The 27,453-nt window shown below is 40.4% G+C and overlaps 1 protein-coding gene across 1 annotated transcript in view; it reads right to left on the bottom strand.

The window, feature by feature from the left end:
- LOC140233736 (uncharacterized) overlaps positions 1-27,453 on the bottom strand; it is an 84,159-nt gene that overhangs the window by 6,408 nt on the left and 50,298 nt on the right. The window contains 31 exon segments of the mRNA XM_072313837.1: positions 90-242; positions 1,092-1,250; positions 2,248-2,447; positions 2,980-3,118; positions 3,645-3,845; positions 4,419-4,640; positions 4,939-5,136; positions 5,793-5,915; positions 6,551-6,746; positions 7,503-7,582; positions 8,065-8,232; positions 9,268-9,420; positions 10,196-10,486; positions 11,238-11,382; positions 11,678-11,836; positions 12,922-13,091; positions 13,714-13,948; positions 14,337-14,491; positions 15,338-15,670; positions 15,994-16,308; positions 16,738-17,016; positions 18,080-18,187; positions 18,947-19,115; positions 19,875-20,257; positions 21,356-21,530; positions 22,015-22,229; positions 23,378-23,531; positions 24,000-24,253; positions 25,013-25,135; positions 26,044-26,232; positions 27,265-27,441. Coding sequence (XP_072169938.1) covers positions 90-242; positions 1,092-1,250; positions 2,248-2,447; positions 2,980-3,118; positions 3,645-3,845; positions 4,419-4,640; positions 4,939-5,136; positions 5,793-5,915; positions 6,551-6,746; positions 7,503-7,582; positions 8,065-8,232; positions 9,268-9,420; positions 10,196-10,486; positions 11,238-11,382; positions 11,678-11,836; positions 12,922-13,091; positions 13,714-13,948; positions 14,337-14,491; positions 15,338-15,670; positions 15,994-16,308; positions 16,738-17,016; positions 18,080-18,187; positions 18,947-19,115; positions 19,875-20,257; positions 21,356-21,530; positions 22,015-22,229; positions 23,378-23,531; positions 24,000-24,253; positions 25,013-25,135; positions 26,044-26,232; positions 27,265-27,441 — 6,021 coding nt within the window.

Genomic DNA, 27,453 nt, shown 5'->3' with positions numbered 1-27,453 from the left:
CCTTATCCGGATGAGCCCCGGTCCCGAGTTGTCCGGATACGAGAGGTTCAACTGTACAGGGGAATATGGGTACAATCATGCATATTTACCTTTGCAGTCAAACGTGACCTCAAGTTGCATCTTGTGTGTGGTGCAAGCTGAGGCCCCGAGGTAGAAGTCGTCTGCGTGAACCGTGCACGTCACCTTGTTGTCGCACTGGGCTGCAATCACCGACTGCACATCCTGACTCGAGCAGCTCGCGGCTGGGAAGAACAAAGAGTGAAACATATTTATCGATGACAACAGAAGGATTTACAATGTACATCTTGTCGCAACACGTCATTGCTACTGTTAAAATGAACATAGGCTGGTAGCCATAGTTTCCTAGCTGCAATCTTTGGGGCACGCCCTCTAATCATTCTTTCTTTTTTTTCAAAATTCCTTTCAAATGAGCATATGTACAAGACTAAAAAAGGAAGTCAAATGGCTCCTACCAGTGTGTTTTGCACACAGAAAAAGGAGAAAAAGAGCTTGCGATGATCTGTCGTTAGAGGAAAGAGCACAAGCTAAAGTCACAGACAGTCAGTTCCTACGTTCACAGAACCTGATCTATGGGATAGCTGTCAGCGTCATGATGAAAAGTGATTGACTCAAAAAGTTCGCCAGCACCTCCCGCAGATTGAAGCACACCTTACAGAAGAATAACTTTATTGAACAATTTACATAAAGATTTTAAACTAGGATAATAAGATAATGCTGATTTTCTTTTTAATTATCATTACAAGACAATACAACTCCCCCCCCCCCCTTTTTTTCCCTTCTGGTCCCCATCGAAAACCAGTGACACCATAATAGCATCGCTGAGTATGGGTTATCCAGCTGCCCTATCTCAATACATTGTCCTCTTTCTTATTACTGTTTAGGTTCTTTATCTGTAACCTTACACTTTAGCTTTCAATGATTTTTATTTTTCTCTTTTACATTTGCTTTATTTGCATGTATACCATAGTATTTCTTTAAACTCTGTATGTTTGCAAAAGCATTTCATTTGCATGTTTTGGGGGTTTTTTTATGACAGAAAAACATAACGGAACAAAACAAAACAAACTTACTGTTGTCTGACGGCGTCTCCGTACACCAGGCAGGAGAGGATGTGGTGACGGGTTTGTATTCGGCGCTGGTAATCTCGATGAAGCGGTTGCTGCCATAGCACGCTATCTGGAGATCCTCCTCCTTACAGACAGCGTATGTGGCAGACATGGAATCGTTTCCTGTGTTTGTGTAATTGGTATCAAAGACAAAGAGATAGAGTTAGAGTTTGAAAACTGAAATGACTACTGCTTCCTGACATCCAATCTGAAGTAATTACGTCTTCCTCAAAACGTCTCTTGCTTTCAAATCACTCTTTACAAGCCATTTCTATTTGACGGTATATCCATGGCATGTAAGATCTATGCCTTCACTCTTTCATTTACACTGATATGGACAAAAAAGTTTGTACATGTATTAAAATCATTTCAGACATTTGAGATATTGACTGGTTGCAGTAACTGCATTCCTAATCATCAAACTCAAAGAGGGCCTCTACAACAAACTTTGCACATACTTTAGCTATCAACACTTCCTGTGTAACAATGGTGCATATTTCAGTGCCACAATTAAACAGCAAAATCATTACAAAAACTTTACAAATTTAAAAATGCAGTATTTATGAACCCATAAGAATATAAAGCTCTTGTTACACACAATTGTTGTCTCCTTGTGTGCAGATGGTAAACACAAATACAAAAAGGAAACTATGCACGCAAAAGTATTTCACTTTCACTCAGACTCCAAACTTGCATTCGCTGCATGTAGCAGAATCAGTACACAGCTTGTGAGCAGTAACATATCTATATTGTATATCATGTTCACACTAAAATTACCTGCATACTAATTGCTGGTAATGGCATTAACCCTTACTGTGCTTTGTTTGTAAAACGGTGCAAGTGCCGAAGTGCTCTTTACCTGATTGGCAGTCTGGAAACTTCAATGTCAATGAGTACATGTAGACATCACTTAATCCCTCTAACTCTGTAATTGTCCCCATGGCTTTCTTGTTGGACTGAGGCTCATTGCTAAACAAGATTGGACTCGCAAGCTTTACAGCTAGCAAGTTTGGATGGAGTACAGCATGCTGACAGAAAGAAAAGTCAGCGAGTCTAGTTAGAGTGCCTTGGTGCCTGAAGGGTTAAGACAAAGGGGACAAGCTGGGTCCAACAAACCTACCTTCAAGAAACTTGATGCAGGAGTATTCAACCTCGAGGTACTTCAGCTCGCTCTGGCAGGGATCGGATGCGAGGGAGTTGAGGATGTCGGAGGCGACGTCCACGCTGCACTGCCGCTTGTTCTGACACTTCGCCACAACGAGGTCCAAAATGGTGCTGTCATCGGCTGCGCAGCTCGAGTCGTACGTGTGGTTGGACCACCTTTGGATGTGGGGAGAGATGAAATTAAGTGCCAGTTAAGGGAATGTTTGTTTTTCTGATTTATGTAGGTCTAAAACATGCAGAGAAATGATCTTGCTCTGCACAGCTAAAGGCAAAGTATTTGCAGTTGTAAAAACAGGCTCTTTCGGCTTGGTAATGCTTCTTTGGAAAAGTATTACAACAGTGATCGTACCCCATGTCTGAATTTCAAAGGAGCATTACAAGCTCAGGCTGGACACATCAACCTGTGGAAAGAAGATACTGCAATGACACAAGCATACTCTATATATATGAGTGCAATAGGGTACTTTAAGCTTGGGTTTATTTCCAATTAAAGTGATGAAATTCACACGCTCTTAAAAAAGAAAATTGGAGGAACCTAATTGCCAAAATCTCCCTAAAGATTTAAGTTTTGTTTGGTCTTGAAGTACAGCATTAATATGTATATTTTTGGTCTGTGTAGAAATGTCCACCAGAAGAGAAAAAGTGCATTTACAAATATGGTTCCAGTAAAGTCGTCTAAAGTTCTCACCTGTGAGGGCAGTGTTTGCCGTCCTCCCTTCGTCCATAGAATGCGCTCTCGATCTGCAGGTAGCCAATCTCATTGACAGCACAGGACAGCTCCAGGAGCTGATTATCACATGCAAGAGCCTTCACTGCCTTTGGTCCCACTGTAATACAAGTATACATTAAGTTTTCATACAATCATCCCATTCATATTTTACAAGGTGGTAATAGACAAAAGTAGTTCAAGAGCTTAGCACTGCAAAAATAGAGCTATCATATTAACAAAGAAAAAAAATTGAACCGATTTACATTATAACTTTTCAGTATTACAAATGTAGAAAAGCATGTCCACATGAATATTCATAGTTTACTCAGTCTTGGTTCAAAGCTTGCCAGTTCTATGACATTTCCTCCTGCAACAATATATACATGTAGCTCCCATGAAATATTTGCAAGATAAGCCAAACATAAATTCTACCCACAAACGTAACCCTAACCCTAGCCTAATAATCATATCAAACCAAACCTAAAACCATATCACAATTCTAACCCTAACCCTAAGTCCTTCGAGAAGATAAGACCAAAGCAATAATTGTAGGAGCAAATGTCGTGTCACAAAGCTTACACCTCAGGCTCAAAACATTTACAAATACATGTATTTTGACTAAAAAATAGGACATAGCCACTTACAGTGCTGGACAGTGACTTCACAGATCTGGATCGAGTCGGTGCGCTCCATAACCTGGATGCTCACATATCGCCCACTGATGGTGCCCTGGCAGAATACAGCGTTCGATCCAGCCTGCGCAGATGACACGACATCTCCGCAGTCCTCGTTGAGGCTGATGTCGGTGTTGTTGCCGACGCGGACCTGGAAGTTGTCGAGAGCGGCTGAAAGACGCAAAAGAAAAGAAATTGTAAATTCTACTTCAGGGTACGATTATATGTACTTGATAAATGCATACATGACATTGTGTCTTCAGACATGATAATTTAATGAACAATGAGATACAGGAATGACAGCAGAGAAAATGAAGATTATTCATTTTCATAAAAATACAAATTACTCATTTTCATCTTTGAATGGTTCTTGTTTGCAAGGTATTAAAGACATACAGTCATACAGTATACACGTAGCTTATGTAATCCTGCATAAATTGTTGATATCTGCTCTAGAATAGACACATTTGCATGAGAAATAATGCTGTGGAAACACAATTCCAGTTGAGCAACAACAATAATGTGACATACTACACCAACAGTATTGCAAACTGAGAATGTATTCGATCCTGGTTGCCAAGTAATATTTTATCATTGATTATCGTTAATCAACATATCAGGCCATGGCTGTTAGGTTCAAGATGATCTACGCTAATCAGCGAAGAAAGCATGCCAGCGGATAAGCTGTTCAGGAGAAAAACACACATCACCACATAATGTTCAAAGCTACTGATAATAACTCACCGGCATCTGAGGAGTCGTCGCAGGTGTAGACGGTGACAACGTTGATGTCGTACGTGGCTTGCAGGTCAACCAGCCACCAGGGCTCGTACTCGTCGGCCGACTGGACGCACCAGCCCTGGCTACAGTCCACCTCAAGGAGGTAGTCGGTGGTGGCGTTGACGGACTCGAGCGACGACGCGAGGCTGCTCATGTTGGCCGCCTTCCCACGTGCAAAGTCACTTCCTGTAGGAGTATTACAACCATGGTGATTTCTCATGAATGCATGTAAACACACCTACTGTTATATTTTGGATGTCAGCTGTTAGTCATAATGGTAATTGTAAGAAATATTGAGCATTATCAATGTTATCATTATTGAAAACAAAAATTCAGCAAAAAATTCCAAGTTTATGCTGCATTGCCTAGCCAAAAGATGACAATATTATGCAGTGTCCACCACTGGTAGGAAATTTTTATATATTTACAATGTCATGCATATGATATTTCTGATGCAAATTTGAAATTGTTTAAGAAAACTCACTGTATCTCTCGCAGCTGAACTTGATATCAAGGTACTTGGGCTGCTCTGGGCAGGGGTCTGAGAAGACGTCGGTGAACTCGATGTTCAGCCGACAAGTTTGCTTGTTGTCACAGTTCTTTTGCACCATCTGAAGCACAAGTTCGTCATTGAGGGCGCAGTCCAGGGAGTAAGTATAGTTGGTTCCCACTGAGCATAAACCTGATAGACAAAACACAAACAAAATTCAAAATTTGGATGGTGATGTTTTTGTTATAGCTTTAGTTGAGATTTTTGCTCTATTGATTCTTCACGCAGTGCCAATTTCAGCAAACTTCTTTTCCTCATAATTTTGCAGATTATTTTTTTTTTTCAGGTATGTATGATTTCTGAATATTGAACATTCTATTATCACATCTATGATGGCTTCAATGAACCACAAACATTGCAAAGACTTCCACACTTTCCAACATTTCATACTTATGGTAAACAAGTCTGCATAGTTCAATAACTACTAGGGAAATCACCTTCTTTGTAAACATTTATTGAAAGAAAAAGGGGACCATTCACAATTTCCTGATCAAAATTTGTTTTCAAATAATATATCTAGCAAGTCTAATTTTTCTCGAGCAGGGACAATTTTGCGAGTGGTTAAATTCGCAATTGTGGACTACATTTCAGAATGGAGAAATGCATGCGTGCATACCACATTCATCTTGGGATTACAGTTAATATTTTAGCATGTTTTTACATTTAAGACTAGCACCCAACTCGCAAAATTCACGAAAATAAAAAACATCGCAAAATATTTAGCGTATACAGTAGCTTTCAGGTCAGGTTAGACTGACTAAATTGATTGACGCATTTGAGTCTTATACCTTCTTCCCTCCTGCCGTAGAAAGCCTGGTGAACCTTGATGGAGTAGTCAGCCTGACAGGCAATGGCCAGCTCCTCATCATCACACTCCAAGGCCATCTCGTGACCCCAGATTCCAAGCTCCTCTGAGAAATACAAATCAAAATAAATTTGTCACACATTGGTAGTTATCCCGGTTCAATGTACCAGCCTTCCCTGGTACACTCGCGAAATAACAGGCACAGCAATATTTTACAGCAAAAACAACAATGACAGCGATGACATCAAACCATTAAATGGAAGCAAAAATAAACCTTACATTACATGGCAAATGACAAAAATAAAGCAAAAACCAATTCAAATGAATGAGATCCCAGGTGCAAGAACAGCAGTCGTTAAAAGCTTAGTTTAACTACCCACAATAGTTGCTGTGGACAAAAGTGAATGCATTTCTATAAATTTTTTCCCTTTCCAGTCTTGAATACTTGATGAAAATGGACATCAAATGATATACATGTAGGTAGCAGTTTTATCTTGCCAAATGCAGTACCTAGTCTCACTGTTGTTCAAAAAAATCACCAAAAAGGTTAACCTATCACAGACCATTTTCCATCAGCTGATAGCCATGAACCAAGCCACACTGTTCAAAGTTTATGGATATTGATGTTTTCATGTAGCTTGACAATGAAATCTTGACAATGAAATGCATTCTTCATCCATAAAGACTATTAATTTCAAAGATCAATTCATGTGATGTGCACTGTGATGTACGTTAGTTTACCTTCTGGACACAGGAATCGGACTTCGTAGTCACTACAGGTACCGCTCGTCTGATCTGCGTCGTAGCACACGAGCCCGCCCTCGTTGTTGACCGTGCAGGGTCGCTGCAAGACCTGGCCCACGGAGTAGTGGCTCTGCTCGTCACTCACCCGCCGGCAGTCTGCATTTTGCGGGTCAGCACACAGCGTGGAGTGGGTCTAGACGTGCGGATGAAAGAGATAAACTCGGGGTGATGTTACAGATCAGACATACCTCTATGTAAAAACTCATAATTCAGTCCATTTGAATTTCTGTACACTCTTTATTGTTTATCTAGGAGGCATGACATAGTTTCTATTAGATTTAAGCATCGGAGATTACTATAAGCATAGATATCAAATAGAGAATCACATATCAAGGTTGGCCTCATTGGGGATCTGACTCTTGAGGATTCTAAAATTTAATGTCTTGTTATTGATGCGGAGGAAATGTAGTTGTGGCATACAACATCAAACTGCAAAGGAAAAGTGGAGAAAATTAATCATGTTTTTGGTGGCAATCTGCAATTTGACTGTGATTACAATTTCTAACCCATTGAGGATGAGCTAAATTTGCTTGAAGATACATATCCCACAGACACCTGCCCGAGTAAACTCGGGACTAGTCTTCAACAGTTTAATGCGGTCTTTACTCCTTGTGAAGTAAGTGACTATAAATGATTGGATTTTCAGGTGACATGAAAATAAGCATCGTTCAAAAGCATGCACAGAGAATACACATCTCTCTTTGCAAAAAGGACATAAACTTCTTGAAGAGGTTAATAAGATTTGCACACATCGGCAGATGTCTCTTCAAAATCAAAGCCTTCAGCACCTAACATTCAGCAGTTTGTACTGGACAGCAAAGAGCAGCCACTTGGCACAATATACCAAAGACATTATAAAGGTGAAGTGTATTCTGAAGCATCACTATACCTTGTATATGCTGTAATGGGACTCGTCTTCGATTCCATCACTGGGTGAGTCAGTGTTGTACCATTCAGTCCACACATAGCCTTGACAGGTAGGAAATAATGACATGGCGAATGATAAATGCTGCCCTCTATAGCCAACCTCCTGAGTAAAACCATTTTACTTTTCTTACTTGGTAGTACTAAGAAAGCAACATACACACATATTCCTTTCAAGCTTGCAAGCACTTTACACACCTCAGTTCTGCTGACGAGACAGAGTCCATCTTTACAATCAATGATGGATTCAAAAGTGACACTGGCAAAAATAGAATGAGCTCTTCACCATAACAATGTACAATGTAAGTCTCTTGAAGTTCAGATTACAAAACGTAATTTCAACTTCATCAATATCAAACATCATTAACACTTGTTGGTGATACTAAAAAATGTTACTTTTCCAATGCCAGATATAATATTTCTTTGTTTTATATGCAGTTATGTATCACAATTTCTCACACGATTATTAGACTAACCATGTTTGATAGACAATCTGTGAGAAGTCACATGACCTGTTCCAAACTTACCTATACACTCGTAGGTCATGTTGACATATTTGGTGAATCCATCGCACCGGGTATAGTTGTCGCCCTCGGCACCGAACATCGCCTCGCTGACGTGCACCACGCAGTGCTCCTTCTTGTCACACTGCCGCTGCAGTCGGTACATGACCGTCTCTTCGTCGTACTCGCAGTCTGATTCATAGGGAAAAAGATCAGAGTAGATGTGAATATCATAATTTTGGGAGACAAATAGGTTCTTCTCCTCCTTCTTCTTCTTCTTCGTATGGCACAATGTGCCTGGTTGATACTGTTTGCTGACTTTTGTTACTTACTTGGGGAGATCAAACTGTGAAAGATTGGAATTTCTCAACCGCTTTCCGAGTGTGGGCATGTGGGTGGACCACTTCACCAGGTAAGCATCATGCTCATTGTGAGGTCTTTTACTCGTGTGAGTTGACTCTCCCTCACAAATAGGTCCTTCAAATGATGTCCTATGCAAGGGACAGAGTGCTTTTGTCTAATATTAGAAGGGATGGCATGATTGCAAATAACATTGCTCAGCTAGACTGCATGGGACTCAAACCCAAGCCATTAGACTACAAAGCAGACATGCTGCTATGTAACTGAGCCAAATCACTGTCCTTGTCCAAGCAGATATTCATTTTGTTCTGTGCATTCAATGCTTTCCTGTTCCTGTTCAAGACAGTATATATTTTGTACAGTAAGCAGGGTTTTTTTTTTTTTTTTCTCATTACTTTGTTTGGTTTTGGAGTCTCATACATTTTTTTTTTTTTTTTAGGTATGAGTCTTACAACTGCCACACTGCACTGCTAGATTATTTGATACTTCATGGAAACCTATGTGGTGCAGTGTTACCCCTGTGAATGAAATTCCCAATATTAGGTGGATTTTGGCTTGACGGAACACTATTAAATTGACATCCACTCAAAAAAAAAATAAAAAATCCACAAATCTACCACAATTCTAACAAATCACTGAAAAACAGAAACCATGACAAGTGTTCAAATTGCAATTTTCTGGGTAACCTTTTAATACAGTAAGCTCTTCTGCTGTTCCAACTCGTAGACAAATATAAAACCACTCAATACACCATCTACAATCTATTGAAAAAAGGACACTCCTACGCACCAAAACAATAATTCCTCAAACCCATACACTTGTAAACCAGCACTCTTGAACATTGTATTTAAAACTTGGTCCACTCACCCGTAGGGTAGTAATCATCGTAGATGATACACCTCTCATTGTGCAGCCTGCCGTAGAAGGCTCCTGTGATCTGGATGTACTCTCCTACTGGACAGTTCAGCGTCAACTCTCTCTCGTCACAGACAATCTTGCCCCCCTCGTACAGTGGGAGTCCTAGTATAGGCACATAACACAATGACATCATGTACAAGATACAGCAAAGCATGAAAGCAACAACACTCACATACCTTTAACTTGTAGGATCAGTGTAATGTATACATGTTACTGTACTTACTAGATTACAAACTCAAAATCCCTGATAAACTGTACGTCCATATAAGATAACAGACACTTTGTTGGCAAATCTTCAGTAGATGTGAAGGTGGTACATAAGATAATGATGAATATCTATAGAACCTGGATTCTATGTAACAATCTTTGCATAAGCCCTTCTGGGCCCTGTTTCATGAAGAGTTACAATTTATAATATAGTTGATTCCTATCATAAGCAAGGAAATTTATAATCGACTATATCTTTTGATAAAATGGGGCCAAGGTCAATGATTCATGATATCACCAGAGATAAGTCAGTGCTGTCAGAAAAGGTCAGAGAAACAGGAGAACAATCTGTCACATCATATATTCTGATGTCAATAGTATGAAGCCTTCATTCCAACTGATAGAAGACATTTTATCAATTATATTCTATGTGTACTTCATTTCAGTATCTAAGGATACCCATTATGGCAGGTAAGTCAAAAGGACAGTTTAAAAGAGTGGAAATTTGGCCACCAAAACAGTGAAACACATAGACACTGGAGACTGATGTAAAATACTGAACCTTTGTTGACTATTGTAGGTGAAAATTAATACATCTCTGTAGCTGGCAAAGGGGTGTCATGCAATGAAACCTTGTCACGAAAAAGATGAATTCGAGTGCAAAACCAACCTTTTTCGTTGTAGAACGACGATCTGTCACTGCCATGTTGGTTTCTGGCGACACACGTGTAGTACCCACGATCGTCATAGAGGGGATGGAACCGGATCTCTGAAACCATGTGATGATCGTCCAGGGCGTACGACACGATCGTCGAATTGTCGTCTCCGACATAGTCGTACCCGTCGCGGATCCATGTGATGTTCGGGAGGGGCATTCCAAAGGCAAGGCACTGGATGGTCCCATTGTAGCCATAGTGGAGCTTGGTAGAATTCACCACCTCTAGTACCTCCGGTTTTTCGTCTGGTTAGATTAACACAAGTGTGACTCGGTATGTAAGTGAGCTTCTTTGAAACAATTACACAAAGTCAGTTTCGGGATGCAAATGAATAGACACTTGAAATACTACTTTGCATTAACCTGCTCTGTATAGGAACCAGGTGGCTTGCATATTAACACTATGGGCATTTCAGTATTCAGTACGGAACGGGTTAATAGTACAACCAGAAAATGTGCTGGTATTCAAATGAACTGTTTCTTTTCTCAAAGTGCAGTGAATGTAGACAAAAACATGAAACCAGATCATGCAAAAGTACAGATGTAGATAAAACAAAAACTTTAAGAGAAGCGATAAATAGAGTTAAGAGAGAACTCACACTAGTACTCTAACATCCAGAAGTACAAACAAATTTCAATAAAACATTAGTCTCATTGAGAATGTTCAACCATTCACTGAGTACTAACTATTCAATGAAAATTATACATAAAGTCAATTTGAAGTGGTAGCTTTGCAACACAAGAGAAAATAACAGCACAGATACCAAACACACCAAAACCAATTCATCTCAGTATCATCTTTAGCAATGTAGTTACTCTCCATTCATGCTTAATGAATTTGATTCCCCCAAAAATACACTTATATCTCTAAACGCATTGGAGTATTCCATGTGTAAAATTGCGGCACAATAGCGATGGCATTGGAATTGCGGCAAGTGGGAAATGAAGAAGGGAAATAAAAGCAAAAATGAAGAGACACTGAGCAAAGGTCACTGACCTTCCAGGTAGCATCCATAGACCTCCACTCGCAGCGAAATCTCATTGGTCCAGTTCAGAGGGAGGATGCGGATATAGCGGGCAAACATGAAGTGTCTCAGGTACTGGTAGACGATGCTGTTGCTATCGTTGTTGCCGACAAAGATCTGGAAAGGAGGAATATTACAGCATTGTTGATAATCTAATCATGATGTCGCAAACACTTCCTATTCTAGTTCACCCATTATGTGCCCACAACATGACAAAACTTCACTCTGATACTAAATTGGTTTATCAGGCTTAAAGAATAACTTTAAACAAGAACTGTAATTTACAATCACAAATTAAACCACTTGCAAAATCGTTGAGAAGTTGCGATTCACGAAAATTTAGACTCGCTAGATACATATCTCTTGAATAACATAATAATGTTATTATGTAATTTAAAAAAGAACAAAGTACTTTTTTCTCTCCTTCCTCCTCATACGTGTTCCAGATCCCCTGGTCGTCCATGGTATCGTTCACGGTGTATTCCAGGGCATAGTGGGTCGTCCAGTAGTCGTAGGCGGGATGGCCCTGGGTGGCAAACTTTCTGACACGCATCACACGCTCAAAGTCAATCTGTGGAGATGACAGAGGGAGGAAAATCTGAATTCATCTGGACTTTAATATTTTCTGGGGGATAAGATATTTATTGTTTGAACAGGAGCCCAAGGAAAGGGGAGGGACAAAAAAAGGACTTTAATACGTTTCCTATGTTTTCCTTCTTTATCTTTTTGTTATGCTCTGTCAATCCCTCTGTCCTTCCCCTCAGCTTCTATTATTCCCCTTCTATTTTTATTCTGTCCCTCTTTCTCATTCTCTGTCTATCTAGGTACCAATCTATCTAGCTAGCTAGTGAGCTAGCGACTGATCTATCTATCTACCTATCCATCTATCTCTCAATCTATCTTCTGATCTATTTGTCAATATATCCATTTACAGTATATCTATCTATTATTCAAGCTTATTCTAGCTAGCTGACTACTGATCTATCTGTCCATATAGCTATCTCTCAATCTATGCATAGTCTACTTATCTATCTATCTATCTATCTATCTATCTATCTATCTATCTATCTATCTATTTACCTATTCATCAATTACTCTATATATCAATCCATTCATCTATTTATCCCTCCATCTAGGCATTGATCTATCTATCTATTGTTGTATCTATCCATCTACATCTGTATCTACATGTACCTACCTACCTATCTATCTATTTATCTATCTATCTACCCATCTATCTATCTACCTACCCGTCTATCTATCTGTCTGTCTATCTATCTATCTATATACCCATCTACCCACCTATCTATCAATCTATCTACCTATCTATCTACATGTATCTACCCATCTATCTATCTATCTATTTATCTATCTATCCATCTATCTATCTATCTATCTATCTATCTATCTATCTATCTATCTATCTATCTATCTATTTATCTATCTATCCATCTATCTATCTATCTATCTATCTATCTATCTATCTATCTATTTATCTATCTATCTATCTATCTGTCTATCTAGCCATCTATCTATCAATCTATCTATCTGTCTATCTATCTAGCCATCTATCTATCTATCTATCTATCTATCTATCTATCTATCTATCCATCTGCCCATCTATCTGTCTGTCTATCCATCCATTCATCTGCTGACCTGGAGGTACTGCTGTGTGTCCTTGTCGCTGGCCACCCAGGCTCCGTAGGGGTCATTGAGCCGGGCATCCCACTTGAAGGTGTCCAGGGCACTGGTGATCTTGGTGGAGCTGACCGCCAGCTGGTGGTTTCCGATGGTCTTGTCCTCCATACCAAAGGTCAGGACACAGTCTGTTGGCATGGTAATGATATTTCATATTCCTGTTACTGTTTTTTGTACATTTTCAGCATCTCTAAATCATTTTTTAGGAATCACTTTGAGCATTGAGGAAACTATGCAGATGAGGGCACATATAGGTAAATTCAAGACAGCATAGTGATAAATATCATCAATCTAATGTATACTTTCACCATTTGAAACAGTCTTAGACTTTGAAATTAGGACAGGAGGCAGTCAAGACATTAAACTGTCTCTTTTTTAGGATAAATATCAAATTTTCCCATTTTCAAGCTAACTTATCTCAAATCAGTTTATATCATATCCGATTTATTCATGGTACAAGTTGACGGACCACATGGGTGAATGGTGAGCTCATAATTGAATCTAAAACTAAAACAGTTTCTTAATCAAGGTTGCTCTGAGCTTAAATGTCTGACCTTAAAACATTACATAATGTTTTGCCCCACTACACTCACATACACATATATTAAAAAAAGAACATAATCTTAACCCTCTGCATGTCTCATGAATTACCTCCCCATAGGTTTGTTTGTGTAAAATCTGTGCACATTTGATTCATCAGCACAGAAAGGGCTAAGAACTTGAATGCTCAATTTCAGGTCCTTATCGTACCTTGCTGGCAGATATAAGCGCTTCGGTCCGTGCACCAGGCATCCTCCCAGGCAAAGCTGTGGTCAGCACTGAGACGGATACACTTCTTCTTCCCATCAGAGACGTAGCCAGCGTTGAATTCGGTGAAGACGTGGCCGATACCGTCACGCCAGCGGCAGGTGTTGTTGCGCGTCTTGACGCAGCCGATCCAGAAGTCGTGCTCTGCGTAGTCCGTCATCAGCCCTTTCAGGAACGTCTGTGATCAAGGATCACAGATTGTCAATCAGTACCGTCCTTATCATATCACTTTTCTTTCATATATTTTGCACTATCATAGCGCAAAATACATCATATTATCATTATAATTTTCTTATGTATTTTTCTTTCACAGCCTCTTAATGTCCCAAGCACTTCTCAGCTCATTATATTAAACTGAGGTCACAAAGTCAAGCATTTACGTTCAATTATTTTGTCCTAAACTCTCCCCTTCTCCTGGAACTAAGAAGAATATCTAAAGGCTTCATTCTTTGACCCATTGAGGATGGGCTGATTTTGCTATAACACGCATTTCTCATACAGACACCTGCCCAAGTATACTCTGGGAATAGTCTTCAACGGGGTAAAATATAAATGAGAATACATACCTGTGTGTGATCTCCTGGTATCCCGGCGAGATGCCCATGGAGTTCATTGCACTGTTCCTCAGCCTCACGGAAAGTCTTGTTCTGGTTGGGGAAACCTTTCAGACACCTGAGATCATGCTTCGTCCAGCCTTGTTCGCAGTCACCCTGGTAAGTGTCTGTCAGCCAAAATAGGTGACATGTGAATGTGTGATCACTTTTGCTGCATTTGTGTCAGTATGAATTCCCTCATTAAAATGTGTTCATGTTGAATTTTCCATCAATGAGTCCTACAAAATTAAGGTATTATCTGACTGCCTTGTGAGCTTTTCTTCCCACATTTTGGCCACTGCCACTAAAAAGATGAAAGTGATTGCCTACTTATTTGGGAGCAGACAAAATCTATTGGATAAACTCCTCCGATATATTGCCCCTAGGGTAAAAAAGACTGTGTACCTCAATATCATGAATTTTGAGCAAAGTGGGAAGAAAAAAAACTTTTTCATTTACACAGCATTTTCACAAAATAAAATCAATGTTGACATGAAATAATTTGGAAACATTGTTTTGGATTACATTGATTATTGGTCTGTTTTAAAACTCAAATCATAATTTTTGATATTCAAAATTAAGTTTATAGTTTCTTAAATATATCATCACTTGGGCAACAAGACCTCGGATCTAAAAATGTCAAATGTTCAGGAGAGCGAACAAAAAAAACCCCCAGACAAACAAACAAACAAAGCAAAAACAACACAAAACATAACAGCCAAGCACTTTATTAAATGGGACAGCCTTTCCTTTGACATATCGTGGTGGCTTCATTTTTGGAGTAAGACAGCTAGGATATGGACAGGACATCACTTAACTGATTAGCTCACTATTAATAAAAGAAAGTCATATTCACCAAAATTTCAGATAAAAGATTTTGTTAACCCAGCGATGATATGCCAATTTAGATATACAAGGTCATCCATCATTGATGGAGGATATGGGGAAGAGTCAAAATTGTGTTTCATACTTACACTCATCCGTTATAACAGGTGCACCAGACACACAGGTGTAGTTAACATCCAGGTACTTGGCCTCACCCTCGCACGGATCCGACTGGAAAGCCGCCGGCTCAACGACCACCTTGCAGGCATGGTGCCCCTCGCAGTAGGTGCGGACGTCGGCCAGCGAGCTGTTGAGGCGGCAGTCAGTGTTGGTGGTGGTGACGGTGGCCTCGGGACCGCGGCAGACGGAGCTGTCCAGGGTGCGGCCGTACATGGCCTCGATCACGTGGATGACCTCACCCTCGGCCGGACAGCTGATCTCGAGGAAATCTCCCTCACAGGCGCGGGCGTACTGCATGTACTCTGTAGAAATTGCACATGAGCAGAAAGAAAAGATCGTTAAAGACCTTCTTAACAACTAAGCCCACTGGACGATCAGAGATAGAAAAGGGATCTCATGTCACAACTATTCACACTTTATTTCATATCCTACTCTAAACACAAAATTGAATAAAAAATAAGTGCAATATGTGCTAATTTTTGGGCCTATGAATTGAATGCATCAACGCTCTCTGCATAAACAAAAGCCTCCCTCTTTATAGCAGTAACAACAGCCAAACATTCCTTTCGGAATTTGGTCTCACTGTTGACTTGGTTGAGGAAACACAGCCAAAAACACCACTCACGTTCACACGTGTATGTCAGGTTGATGTGTAGACTCATTCCCGAGGTCGTGCAGGGATAGCCGAGCGTGCTGGCATCCGCTACGATGGAGCAGTGCGAGGCATTGGCGCAGGTTGCGGCAAAGTCGTCCACGTCGGAATAAGCGGCCGTACCGGCCGACGTGCAGGGGACATCGGAGGCCGTGAAGGTGGATTGTTGAGGACACACCTCCCAGTCCATGGTCCGGCCCCAGTCCCCGCCCGTGATGTTGACACGGTAGTTGTCAGGGCAGTGGAGAGAGACGGTGTTCTCCGCACACGCAAAGAGGCTGGTGTATTCTGGAAGATGGGCACCATGCGTAAAAATAATTATTAGATTTAAATGTATATGTATCATGATATCCATTGCACCTGTCTTCTTTATAAGATTTGATGTTATCGAACTAGACTGTCACAGATAATCTTGCTTCCGCAGTGTTATCATTAACAAGATCGCTAATTATCAAACTTCGGTCGTCTCATTTCTCGTTAGGTTGTCTCAAACACTATGGGTTTAGTGGCAACTTAACGCCCTTAACATTCTCAACCGACGATCTACAGATGGTCATTGAAATGTTCTTGAGATCCATTTCAGCTTCTTCAGTCCAGGCTCACACTTTTGCCTTTCTGGGCAACAGCTCCAACCAATTCTAAATAAACTTACAAACATTTGCCTGAATGAAATGGATACTTTCAACATGAGTGAGCATAATAGGAGCTGCTAGGTACCTCTTTCATATTCGCAAACGTAGCCGATCTTGTTGTCGCAGTCGACGGAGACCCACTTCCCGTCTTCACTCTTGGACATTGCAACGCACTTCCTGTAGCGCTCGTAGAGTGGGTTGTTGTCCGCCCACGAGGTGTACACCACGAACGTGTCATCGACCCAGCGGAAGGTCTTGCCATGGCGTCTGAAGCCGATGTTGTACTGCGCCGCGTCGTAGGCACGGACAAACTTTCTCAGGAAGCGTTGCTCGTCGAGACTCGTGATAGTGGCCAGATGAGCTCCTGACCGCGGAGAGAATTTTTTTCGATCAATTAATTTCCTTAATAGCCAACAACAGAAGATGTCATAACCAGTTTGAGCTTATATCATAACAACATAAATGCAATATGCATGAAATACAAATGAAATGGATATATGTGTGTATATATAACTGTATATAGGTTTCAAATCGAAATCCTTACTTGCATTATGTATACCCACAAAACAGAGATTAAATTAAACAAGCAAGAGAAAATACAATTATCAGATAATTGAGAGAAAATTTAGAGAAAGGTGTGAGAAAAGAGAAAAACAATGAGCGAATATCAAAGCACATGTCAAAGCAAATGAGATAATAATTATTAGTGTCAAATAACAAACCAGATGAGCATCCACATTCAAATGCACACATAGAATGATGCCATTTTGGACAGCATGATATTACATTCCTAGTGCTGAACAACACTGCAAGTCTTTTTCCTCCACATAATCTATCCATTACACACCCCAGCCATGCAGTGTCTGTAATATGGCTTCAAGATATTGGACCATGCCAAGGTACAGGTATGTGCCTTGCTATACATGGAATGACTACACCATTAACTAATAAAATTCGCTCCAATATGTTTTGGACTCATCGAAACACATGGAGCAGTCTGTCACTAGTAATACAAATGTATGCCATTAATGCAATTTGATGCCATGAAGTTGAAGGGAAGACTTAATGCACGAAAAACTTTAAATTTCCCTAAACAACAACATCCCCTCCAAAGAACTCTCCACAAGCAGGTACAGAAATCCTATCATTATATTATCTGATATGGCTTAAATGATATGTCTGATATCTGATACTTGTACATTTCATGGACACCTTTAGAGCATACATAAAGCCCGCTGCACACTATACGACTTTCAGTAGCACGACCGACAGACTTTGGATCCAAACTAAATCACAATAGCCTCAGAATAAACACGCTTGTTTACTTCAGATCCAAAGTCGCTTAGTCGTGCGACCGAAAGTCAAATAGTGTGTGGTAGGCTTTAATAAGATGGAAACAAAGAAATGAAACTAACTGAATTACTCACCCTGACTCTCACAGTAATTCTTGGCTGATGACCTTGACTTGCCATCAGTGAAGACCTTGTAGCATGATGTCTGGAACTCGGACCATCCCTCATTACAGACAGTAGATACTATATCATAAAACAAAAATCAATAGGGAAATTGATAACAAAAACATCAAGACAGAGGATTGACATTGGGAAAAAAGAAATCAATAATGGAACAAAACACATTTAATAACTCCTGTAAATTTTTGTATCCATATGTAATTCATGGATGGAGGCGGTAGGCAGAATTATGAGATGGAAACATATCTATTCTATGGTAAGTGGTCATGGAAATGAAAATGAGGTATTATATCTTTAAAAATGAATACATTTCTAAGGCCATGCCATACAGACACCATGTCGTTTTCATCTACAGTGTACAGTTACAGGAAAGGAATTTTCTGACCACATATTTTCTCTTTCTCTTTCACACACTAGGGGGCATTTTAAGATATCACATATCATCACAACAAAAAATCAAATCCTCTGCCAAAAATTACCATTAATAACAAATTCATGTTTGTAAATCAGAAAGGGGGTTACTTTACAGCAACATTGACCGTGTGCACGACAGTCAAACAAGACATGATATCGGTGTACTCTAAATTCTCATATTAAGAACACTCACGAGCCTGAATTTTTCATCACATATCACTCTTGAGGCTAAAGAAGATTATTAAATGATATATGGGAGAGAAAAGCTTTAAGCAATGAGCAATAGTTCCATTAGTACTGTTTGGTTGTATGTACATCATGTAAGGATTTTTGGAGTAATTATCCCACAAATGTTTTGAGTGTTGTCCCTTGCTCATGTGATCATTATGACCTGGGTCAAAAACTTACCCTGTGCATCACAGCCATATATCTCCAGTCTCAAACCAACCGCATCCGAGGTGTTGACCTCCGGCCTGATCTGCAGGTAGCGCAGGTCAAGAGGTCGGAGGTCGCTGTCCGTATCATCCGTCAGCTCAACCAAAATGACCGTATGGCCATCCGAAGGGCCATCAAAAACCTTTGAAGAAACAACAAAATGTTTCAGTACATCAATCCTTATCAATACAATGTTCACTAATAATTTGCTTTGAAGTCTCCCACGCATATCACTGTAAGATTTGATGCTTTATATGCACTTTGATTGTTTGAGATTTGTTTGCTTGATGGCCACTTTTCTGTTTCTGCTTGTAAAAATAATATTCACGCTCATGTGAAATTTTGTGAAACTTGGCAGAAACAGAAAAATATTCCTATTATACATTATTACCGAAACCACCATTTCCAATGTGGTGATTTTTCAGTAACAAGCTGGCAAAAATATCATTTGCCACTATGTAAATTCTGATTGCTACCAGAAATAGCTACATAACAGCTCATGAAATAGTCTAGTATATTTTCACTTCTTCTGAATGAAGAAACTCTATACATGCACATCAGTCTTCATCATCGTTCAATCTTGTCCTTCGAGCAAAAGTCACAAATTCATTTTTAATATCTGCCGCCATTGCCATGACTGAACTGGGGCATGATGATACATGTATGTTTCCACAAAAGCAACCTTTACTGTTGCAGTAAATCATTGTTTCAGTGAATACTTTTTTGAGAAAATGTGGCTTGAAAATGAATATTCATTGAGACTGCTCTTCTCTGCTGGGTCTTTTCCATGAAGTTTGCTAAATCACCCACACAGTGATAGGAAGGCCTACAACTGCATACAATGTACATGATTAAAACAAGATGAAACTTTGTAATCCTTTGATCTCATTTTGACTCTCACCTTTGCCTCACTGCTTCCCATCTTTGTCATTGGCTTCCAGTCCACTGCGTCCTCGCTGTACCACAAACTAAATCGGTCGAAGGTCGCATTGCTGCCGTCGGCGAGGGGCACGCCCTGTACCGCGAGACCCGCGACGGTGACCCGGGTCTGGAAGTCAATCTGGTACCACTGGTCCACAGAGGAGTAGTTGGCATCGGTGAGGAGGTCGGCCGACACCCATCCTTGCAGGCCAGAGGTGGGGTTGCTGGGGTTGTGGAGGCGGGCATACTCTGGTAGGAATTGGTCAAACTCGCTGCTGTTCGATGAGGGGTACTTGGAGCTGGCGGACGCGCGGAAGGTCAAGTTGTAGGAGCGGTCAGCAAAGCCGAAGGGCGTGAAGCACACTGTTGGATGGAATAGGAAGGGGAGGGGAGGGGAGGGGTGGGAGAGGTTAACAAGGCATGCTTTTTTTATAATAACATACACACAATATCCTTCCTATTAACCCTTGGAATACCACGCTTTGTTTGGTCATTGGCACACACTCTGGTGTACTTTCTAAGCTGATATGTTGATGAAAGTTATTATTCATCCAGTCGATGTAGATTTGAGACGAATTATGAATTCTAAGCTGAATTGCACAGATGTCAGGAAACCAATATTGTCCATGAATAGTGACTACTAATCCCCCATTCCCTATTGTAGATAGAATTAGTCAACACTGCTACACCGGAACAGGCCTGCCAATCCATGATTAGGTCAAGGTTTTGATGAATTGCTGAATAATGGTGATTAAGCTTTGGCAAGTTGAGCTGAGTGCCTGGGCGTATAAAGCAGGGTTACTGCACCTTTTACAAAAATTAATTCCATGACTTTGCCATGTACAATTTTAGAAATCCAGGACTCATTTTCAGAAGGTAATTTCATGAAAACCTAAATGGTTCGTGTTCAATAAATGAATATCCCCATTAGATAAGTAGTGTTTATGAAAAAGGAAAGTTTGTATACCATCCCAACACTATCTGTCGCCAAAAAGTTTTTCGATTCTATTTGATGACATTTTTCCTTACAAAATTACATTGCAAAAATTGCACACAAAATTTCATTGCAAATAATGCCTCTGGCGACACTTCGTGGCGGAGGCATAAAAAAGGAAGATCATTATTAAAAAGGCAAACAATCTATAAATTCATAAATTTCTATGACTTTCCATGATAAATCTATAATTCTGCATTTTATGACAGTCACTTTTCCAGGCATGGAAATACATTTTCAAAATTCCATGACTTTTTCAGGTTTTCCATGACCGCAGGAACCCTGATAAAGGGTTCAAAGGCCACTAAAATGCATACTGGAGTATGTCGTGCTGGTAATCTTGCAATTCAAAGAGGAAGCTGTCAGACTGCAAGACTTGATTTGTTATCTAGCTATGTTTATGGTTGAGTATCATGGAAAAAGAAGTTTCTAATTTTGAATACATAGAATCACTTGCTGATCATTACCTGTAGAGGTGGGCGTGTCGTCCAGCGAAACGTCAGCGCTACACGTCAAAACCTCCAGCTCTTTAGAGATGCCACTGCTGTATGAGATGGGGACCACTTTGAGGTAGCGGGCGTGGAACGGGTTGAGGAATGGGTTTGTGATGGAGATAGAGCTGTCGTACTGTGCTTGGAAGTCCTGCAGCATCAAATACAGAAATGGAATACAGTTGTTGATTGACACATACTATAGATACGCAGATACCAGGCAAATTATCTAGAAATCTGCACACTATTTCCAGCATTCAGTTTTGAGGAAATCTGAGGGTCTTTCAATTTTCCATTTACAAAATCAGATTAAAAAAAAAAAAGTAATCAGGCACACAAAAATGAGCTTGTCAGCTTCAGTATGGAACATCATTCCTGGACCAATATCCATAAAATGAAAACATACACTAGACCACTCTAAATATCCAAATTAAATTAATGATGAATAAAATCATATTCCTATAGCTTGTCTTACATATCCACAGCAATGTTCTGAGTTTTTGCATGTCTGTAGAATTACAGGTTGTTTGTTGCACATCCTGTTCGTCCAAGCATCACCAGACCATACATCTTTGTCATCATCATCATCATCATCATCACCATCATTATCATTGCCATGGCAACGGCATACTCACTCTTCTTGCTCCATCCTCCACGTAGAGAGCCCAGTCAAAGTCATTCTGGCTGAAGTAGACGTAGTAGCTCTCCAGGTACCGTGACCCCTCGGCCAGGGTGCGCAGCTGGGTCACCTTCTGGAGGGAGCCCAGGTCCACCGAGACGTAGGCGGGGTCAGACCCACTCGCCGCCACCTCAGCGGTCGAGATGGAGGAGAGTACTTGGTCACTGCATGCTGGATGAAGAAAAGTGATGAAGAGCGAATACGGTGAGCAAACATCTCATTTTTTTTTTCTTCTTTCATGAAACAAAAACTGGGATGTTAACCCTTTCTTGCTTTAGAATTAATGTAAATCGAGATTTTGTGAAAGACAAATCAGAGTATTCCAGAGCCAATTTGTAACTAGATGTTCAAACTGCAATAACATGAAAATTTGGAACACTAATAGAAACTGACAAATATATCTCTTGATTGTACCAAATTGAAGGGTGCTCTTTTCATGTTACCTCAATTAAAATGAAGTTCAAATTTTGGGTAATTGTCAAAAGATGGGGATTTTGTTCCCAGCACATAGGGACCTCGGCAAATTTGGCTTGATCACAAACTGCTGTGATAAGAAAAAACTGGATGCAGGGAAGATGCCAGTTTGATTTTGTCCAGAGCAAGATGTGTCTTTGCCTGTCTTGAATGGAGCTGATACATGGATGGTTGCAAGTGTGGGCAGAGCAGCTGAATTTATGATGCTGGGTTTTTTTTTTTTCTTTCTCTATCCCTGTGCATTTTTCTTGTAATCTTCAATGAGCTCTTATCTTTCCTCGGAGGCAGTGCATAACTAAAATCAATATGTAATTGTAAACCAAATAGTTACGGTATTGGGAGAGCCAACTTAATATGACAAATCAAAAGGAAAGTTGTCAGTATGTACTTGTAGCCGACATTTTCTCTTTTTTAGGATAGATTTTGGCATCACAATAGCATAAAATGTCCAGGTTTATCTTAATTTTTTAGAAAGATTTACAGATGATGAATAAAAGCACTCTTCAATATCCTTTGCAGTCCTAATAAAAGTTACAGGGTGCTATCTTACCATTATTCACACTGTGACAGTACAGTTTTAGTCTTGATTATTAAATGTACGTGCAATATGTGTCATGTTCCAAGACAGCAATAGCTGCATTTCTGTTAAAGAACCTTGCCTCATTTCTATTTTCCTTATTCAATAATTATCATTAAAAAAATTCACTTTTCTTTTTCCACATGAGGGTTAATGAGGTGTATTTGAGTTACAACTGTACCATCTTTGCTTACACAAATTTGGAAACACAAGGTGTAGGCTGAAAGAGAGAAAATTCACAAACTGTTACGGAGACATCTTTGGGTACCTGGATGATCGAAGCAGCCATAAACCTCCAGCCGGAGGCACGGCCCCGCCCCTTCCCATGCCTGGGGGAGGATGCGGAGGCTCTTGATGTTCTCCTGAGCGGTGTCGAGTGTCGTCCTCACCACCGTGCTCTTGTCGTTGTTCCCGTAGAATTGCTGGGAGGTGGGGGTAGGGGACCGCAGCATGAATGGGAGGGAAGGAGCAAACCAGAAACCACTCAGTCAATTTCAGGAGGATTCATGGACAAAATGCCTAACATTGAGCTCCTATTTGTTGGATGTCGACAAGGATGAATGCTGATGTTACTATGGATGCAAATACACATCAGTTACAGAGATTATACTTGTTTAAGTCTTGATTTGTTGATGGTGTGTATTAATAGTACACATGTCGTTTGATCATGAGAGCTAGAGTGCTATCAAAGTGTTGCAAGATCCGATGCAAATTCAAGGGGCATTCAAATATATCTGATCATCATTGATGCTATCACAGTCTATTGTAAGAGACAAACTACCAATTTTCCTGCATTAATCCCATAAAGAACCTTTGTAGAGCAAACTCTGTTATCCTCAGTCACAGGGTATTCATAGCAAGCTACAATTGGAGGGAGCCCTGACGCTTACCTTCACCACACCGTTTTCCTCGTAGTCGAACCAGTTCTCTCCATCCGTCGTCAGGGAGACGTTGTAGTACGTCACCCAGCGCTCGATGCTCCCGCCCCCTTGGACCCCCAGCATGGAAAGCTGGATGGGCGTGACGAAGTCGACTTGGAACCAGTAGTCGGTGAAATTGTACGTCACCGACTTATTCGTGACATCATTTTCTATCAGGTATTCCGTCAGGTTGAAGTCTGGTTTTCCCTCCCAGCACAGGGCATCTAGGAAGAGTACAAGACAGGCAGATTAAACCATTGAGGATGGGCTGATTTTGCTATAACATTGTCAAGCATTTCCCATACACAGCTGCCCGAGTATACTCGGGACTAGTCAACGGGTTAAGAGAGACAGATAGGATTCCACTCACTGCAATTATTTTGTGTGATGTCACAATACATCCAGTAGGGCACTACATGCCAGAATAAGTTACAATGATAACTGATATCTGGCAAATACTCTATGGGGTTATAATATCATACTCAATTACATTACAATTACTGCAATTTGTTTGCCGATTGGTATGCAAGCTGGAGTATTTTCTTTGCTGATGAGCACATACATGTGGAAACTAATTATTAGTGAATGATGGTTAACTAATACCCCTAAATTCCTGCTTTGTCACTGTGGCGCTTTGCTGTTGAACCCAGGCACATCGCTACACCTGAGGGGACTTGCTAACATTACAAGTTGTTCACATTTGAATGAATTACTAAATGCTGATGAAAAAGTTTGATAAGTTATCATGCTAAGTCTCTGAGCACATAAAGGGATGAAAAACTTCCTCCTCATCTTCAATGTCAATATCACGTGTTGTGCCCTATATCCATGCAAAGAGCTACAGAGTATATCGATGATACCATATGTGAGCTTGGAGCAAACATTTCATTGTACAATATAGCACAGCACAAGTTGGTGAGATTGGATTTGCTACTTGCATTCCAACTGAGCAGCAAATCCTCTGATGGGAAGAAGAAACTTACTGGTGGCAGTGACTTCCAGTCTTGCATGGCTGGGTAGATTGGAGTCATTGTACCTGGTGTTGGAGGCGCTAACTTGAGCATCGGTTATTCTGCCGTCGTACATTCCAAGCGGTTCGTAGCAATCTGAGAAGACACAAAGAGAATTCATTTTGATATGTTTCCACCTCCAAAGAAAAGAATGATTTTCAATCAATTATCAGCTCAAGTCCTGTTTTGTTGCATTTCATGTCTTAGCAGCTGCAGTTTTTATATATCTTTACTGCTTTTGAAGATTAAATTATTTTCCTTGACAAGATGTATGATATACTTCGACTCATCTTCTTGGTGAATGATGTGTAATTAGAAGAGAATAATGTCTCATTTCTGTTACTAGATTCCACACATGTTTGCACTCATGAGACTTTTTATGACTTGAATGATAAAAGAAGAAATTATACGCGTTACAATTTATCACACATGACTCGTGAGTAATTTGTTAATATATATTTCGAGGGGAGGGGGATTGGAGTTAATGAATTATGGGCCCCTCTACAAGCAAAGATGTTTCTCGCATTTAAACTTACTGACACAAATGTGAGAGTTGTGAGCTTATGACATGATCTGATTTGCATACACAGATAAAGCTGCCATTCCTGCCTTGAACGTACACAAAACTTGAACATTTCATAAATTTCATTCATTTTTGTCTACCAGTATATTCAATTACATTCTCGCTCCTCAGTATCTTTGACTTTAATCTTCTCATGGAAGTCAAACTGAATTGAGGTGAGCTAATTTGTGAAGTGTCATGACCCTGACCATAACTTAATCAACCAGGTTCATTCATTCAAGACCAGGGACAGAATTATGCTAGGCGGTAATGTACAGTTGTGACACTTTCAATTGGTAGTAACTGGCTTCATAGTTACAATGATGTCATAAATTCAGTTTGGTACAAGAGTGAGGTTACATACACCACATGACTATTTTCTCTTTATGAAACGTCAACACTTTTTCCTCTCAGTTTGACACCGGTCGTATGAATCTCTTACCTCCACAGCTTGAGGCGGCACTGCAGGCCTCAAACTCCTCCACGTAGTCTGGGTTGGAGCAGCCAGCCCCGCCGTGCTGGGGGGCAGGGTTGGTGCAGGAGCGTGTGCGGTGCTTGACGCCGTCGCCGCCGCAGCTGACCGAGCAGTCGATGGAGGTCCACGAGGCCCAATCAGTCCAGTCCCCATCGACTGTGATAGAATAACGAATGATATACAGCATAATCGTGCACATTATTTTATAACACTTAATTCACGATATTTGCACTCTCAGTCCATTTTCTTTTCTGTGACAACTATAAAGGTTACATTCTTCACTTAAATGATAGAGCACTTTATGGCAAAATAATGGCGGGGTAATGCCAGCAATGGTAAATAATTCATTGTGTGCAAATATTGGTACATTGTGTAGAATGCCAGACAAGCGCAAAAATAAATCTATGCCGGTACTGGTATTTTCTTTATGTGTCTCCTGTCCATACAGATTAAATCTGATACTAGCCATGCGCTTACCATCAGTAATATAATAGAAACATGGGGAATTCACCTTACTTGACCAACTGTGAAAAGTTCGTCACACAACGAATTTCCACTCTTCATATGAAGAATGTCATTTGCAAGTGTGTTCAGATAGGTTCTATTAATTTTTTACACTACAGGGCTACTTTTATTAAATTTCTCAATAATATCTATCCTCCCTTCCAGTTGTAGAAAGAAAAATCATGCTTGTTGTATTAACGTCACAACATTTGCCTAACAGCTCTATGCTCCTGCCACAGCGTCTTCATGAGAAGTGCTACTCACAAGTGATTTGCAATTTTTACCATAAAGCTGATCATTCCAGTAATGGGAGTTTGATTATTTGACAAGGAGGACGGCTCATGCCCAATACACAATTGTGTTGGAGTCCAATACATACCAAGCAGAGATCGCATTTACGTAATTTGACTGCATTACATTTCTGCAAGCAGAGGAAGATGCTATAATCTATTGCCAATAGTTTACTGGGTGATGTACTTGTAATCTTGTTTTCTTGTATTCCTGTCATCATGTGACACTACACACTCACAACAGCTAGTATACACTTGTACCTCAAGATAAATGACATTCAACAACATGCCCAAATCTATTTTTCTTTGCCAAAGTTGGTCTGATCCTGCCAAACAAAATCTACTGAGGAGAGAAAACTATATGTGAGCTACATGTATTTCCCCCAAAACTCACTCGGGCAATAGTGGGTGTTGCACCATCTTTCCTCGTTGGCTGCTTCATCCGAGGGGCAGTCCTCGCCCCCGTACCTGGCCGTGGGGTTGGTGCAGGTGCGATTGCGGGTCTCCTTGGCGCCCCCGCAGGTGACTGGGCACTCTGTCCACTCGGACCACGCTGTCCAGTTACCATCACCTGAGGATTGCA

Source organism: Diadema setosum, chromosome 10, assembly GCF_964275005.1.
Source record: "Diadema setosum chromosome 10, eeDiaSeto1, whole genome shotgun sequence".
Taxonomy (NCBI): Eukaryota; Metazoa; Echinodermata; class Echinoidea; order Diadematoida; family Diadematidae; genus Diadema; species Diadema setosum.
Note: the sequence above shows the minus strand (reverse complement) of the source record. Positions and strands in the feature narration are given on the sequence as shown.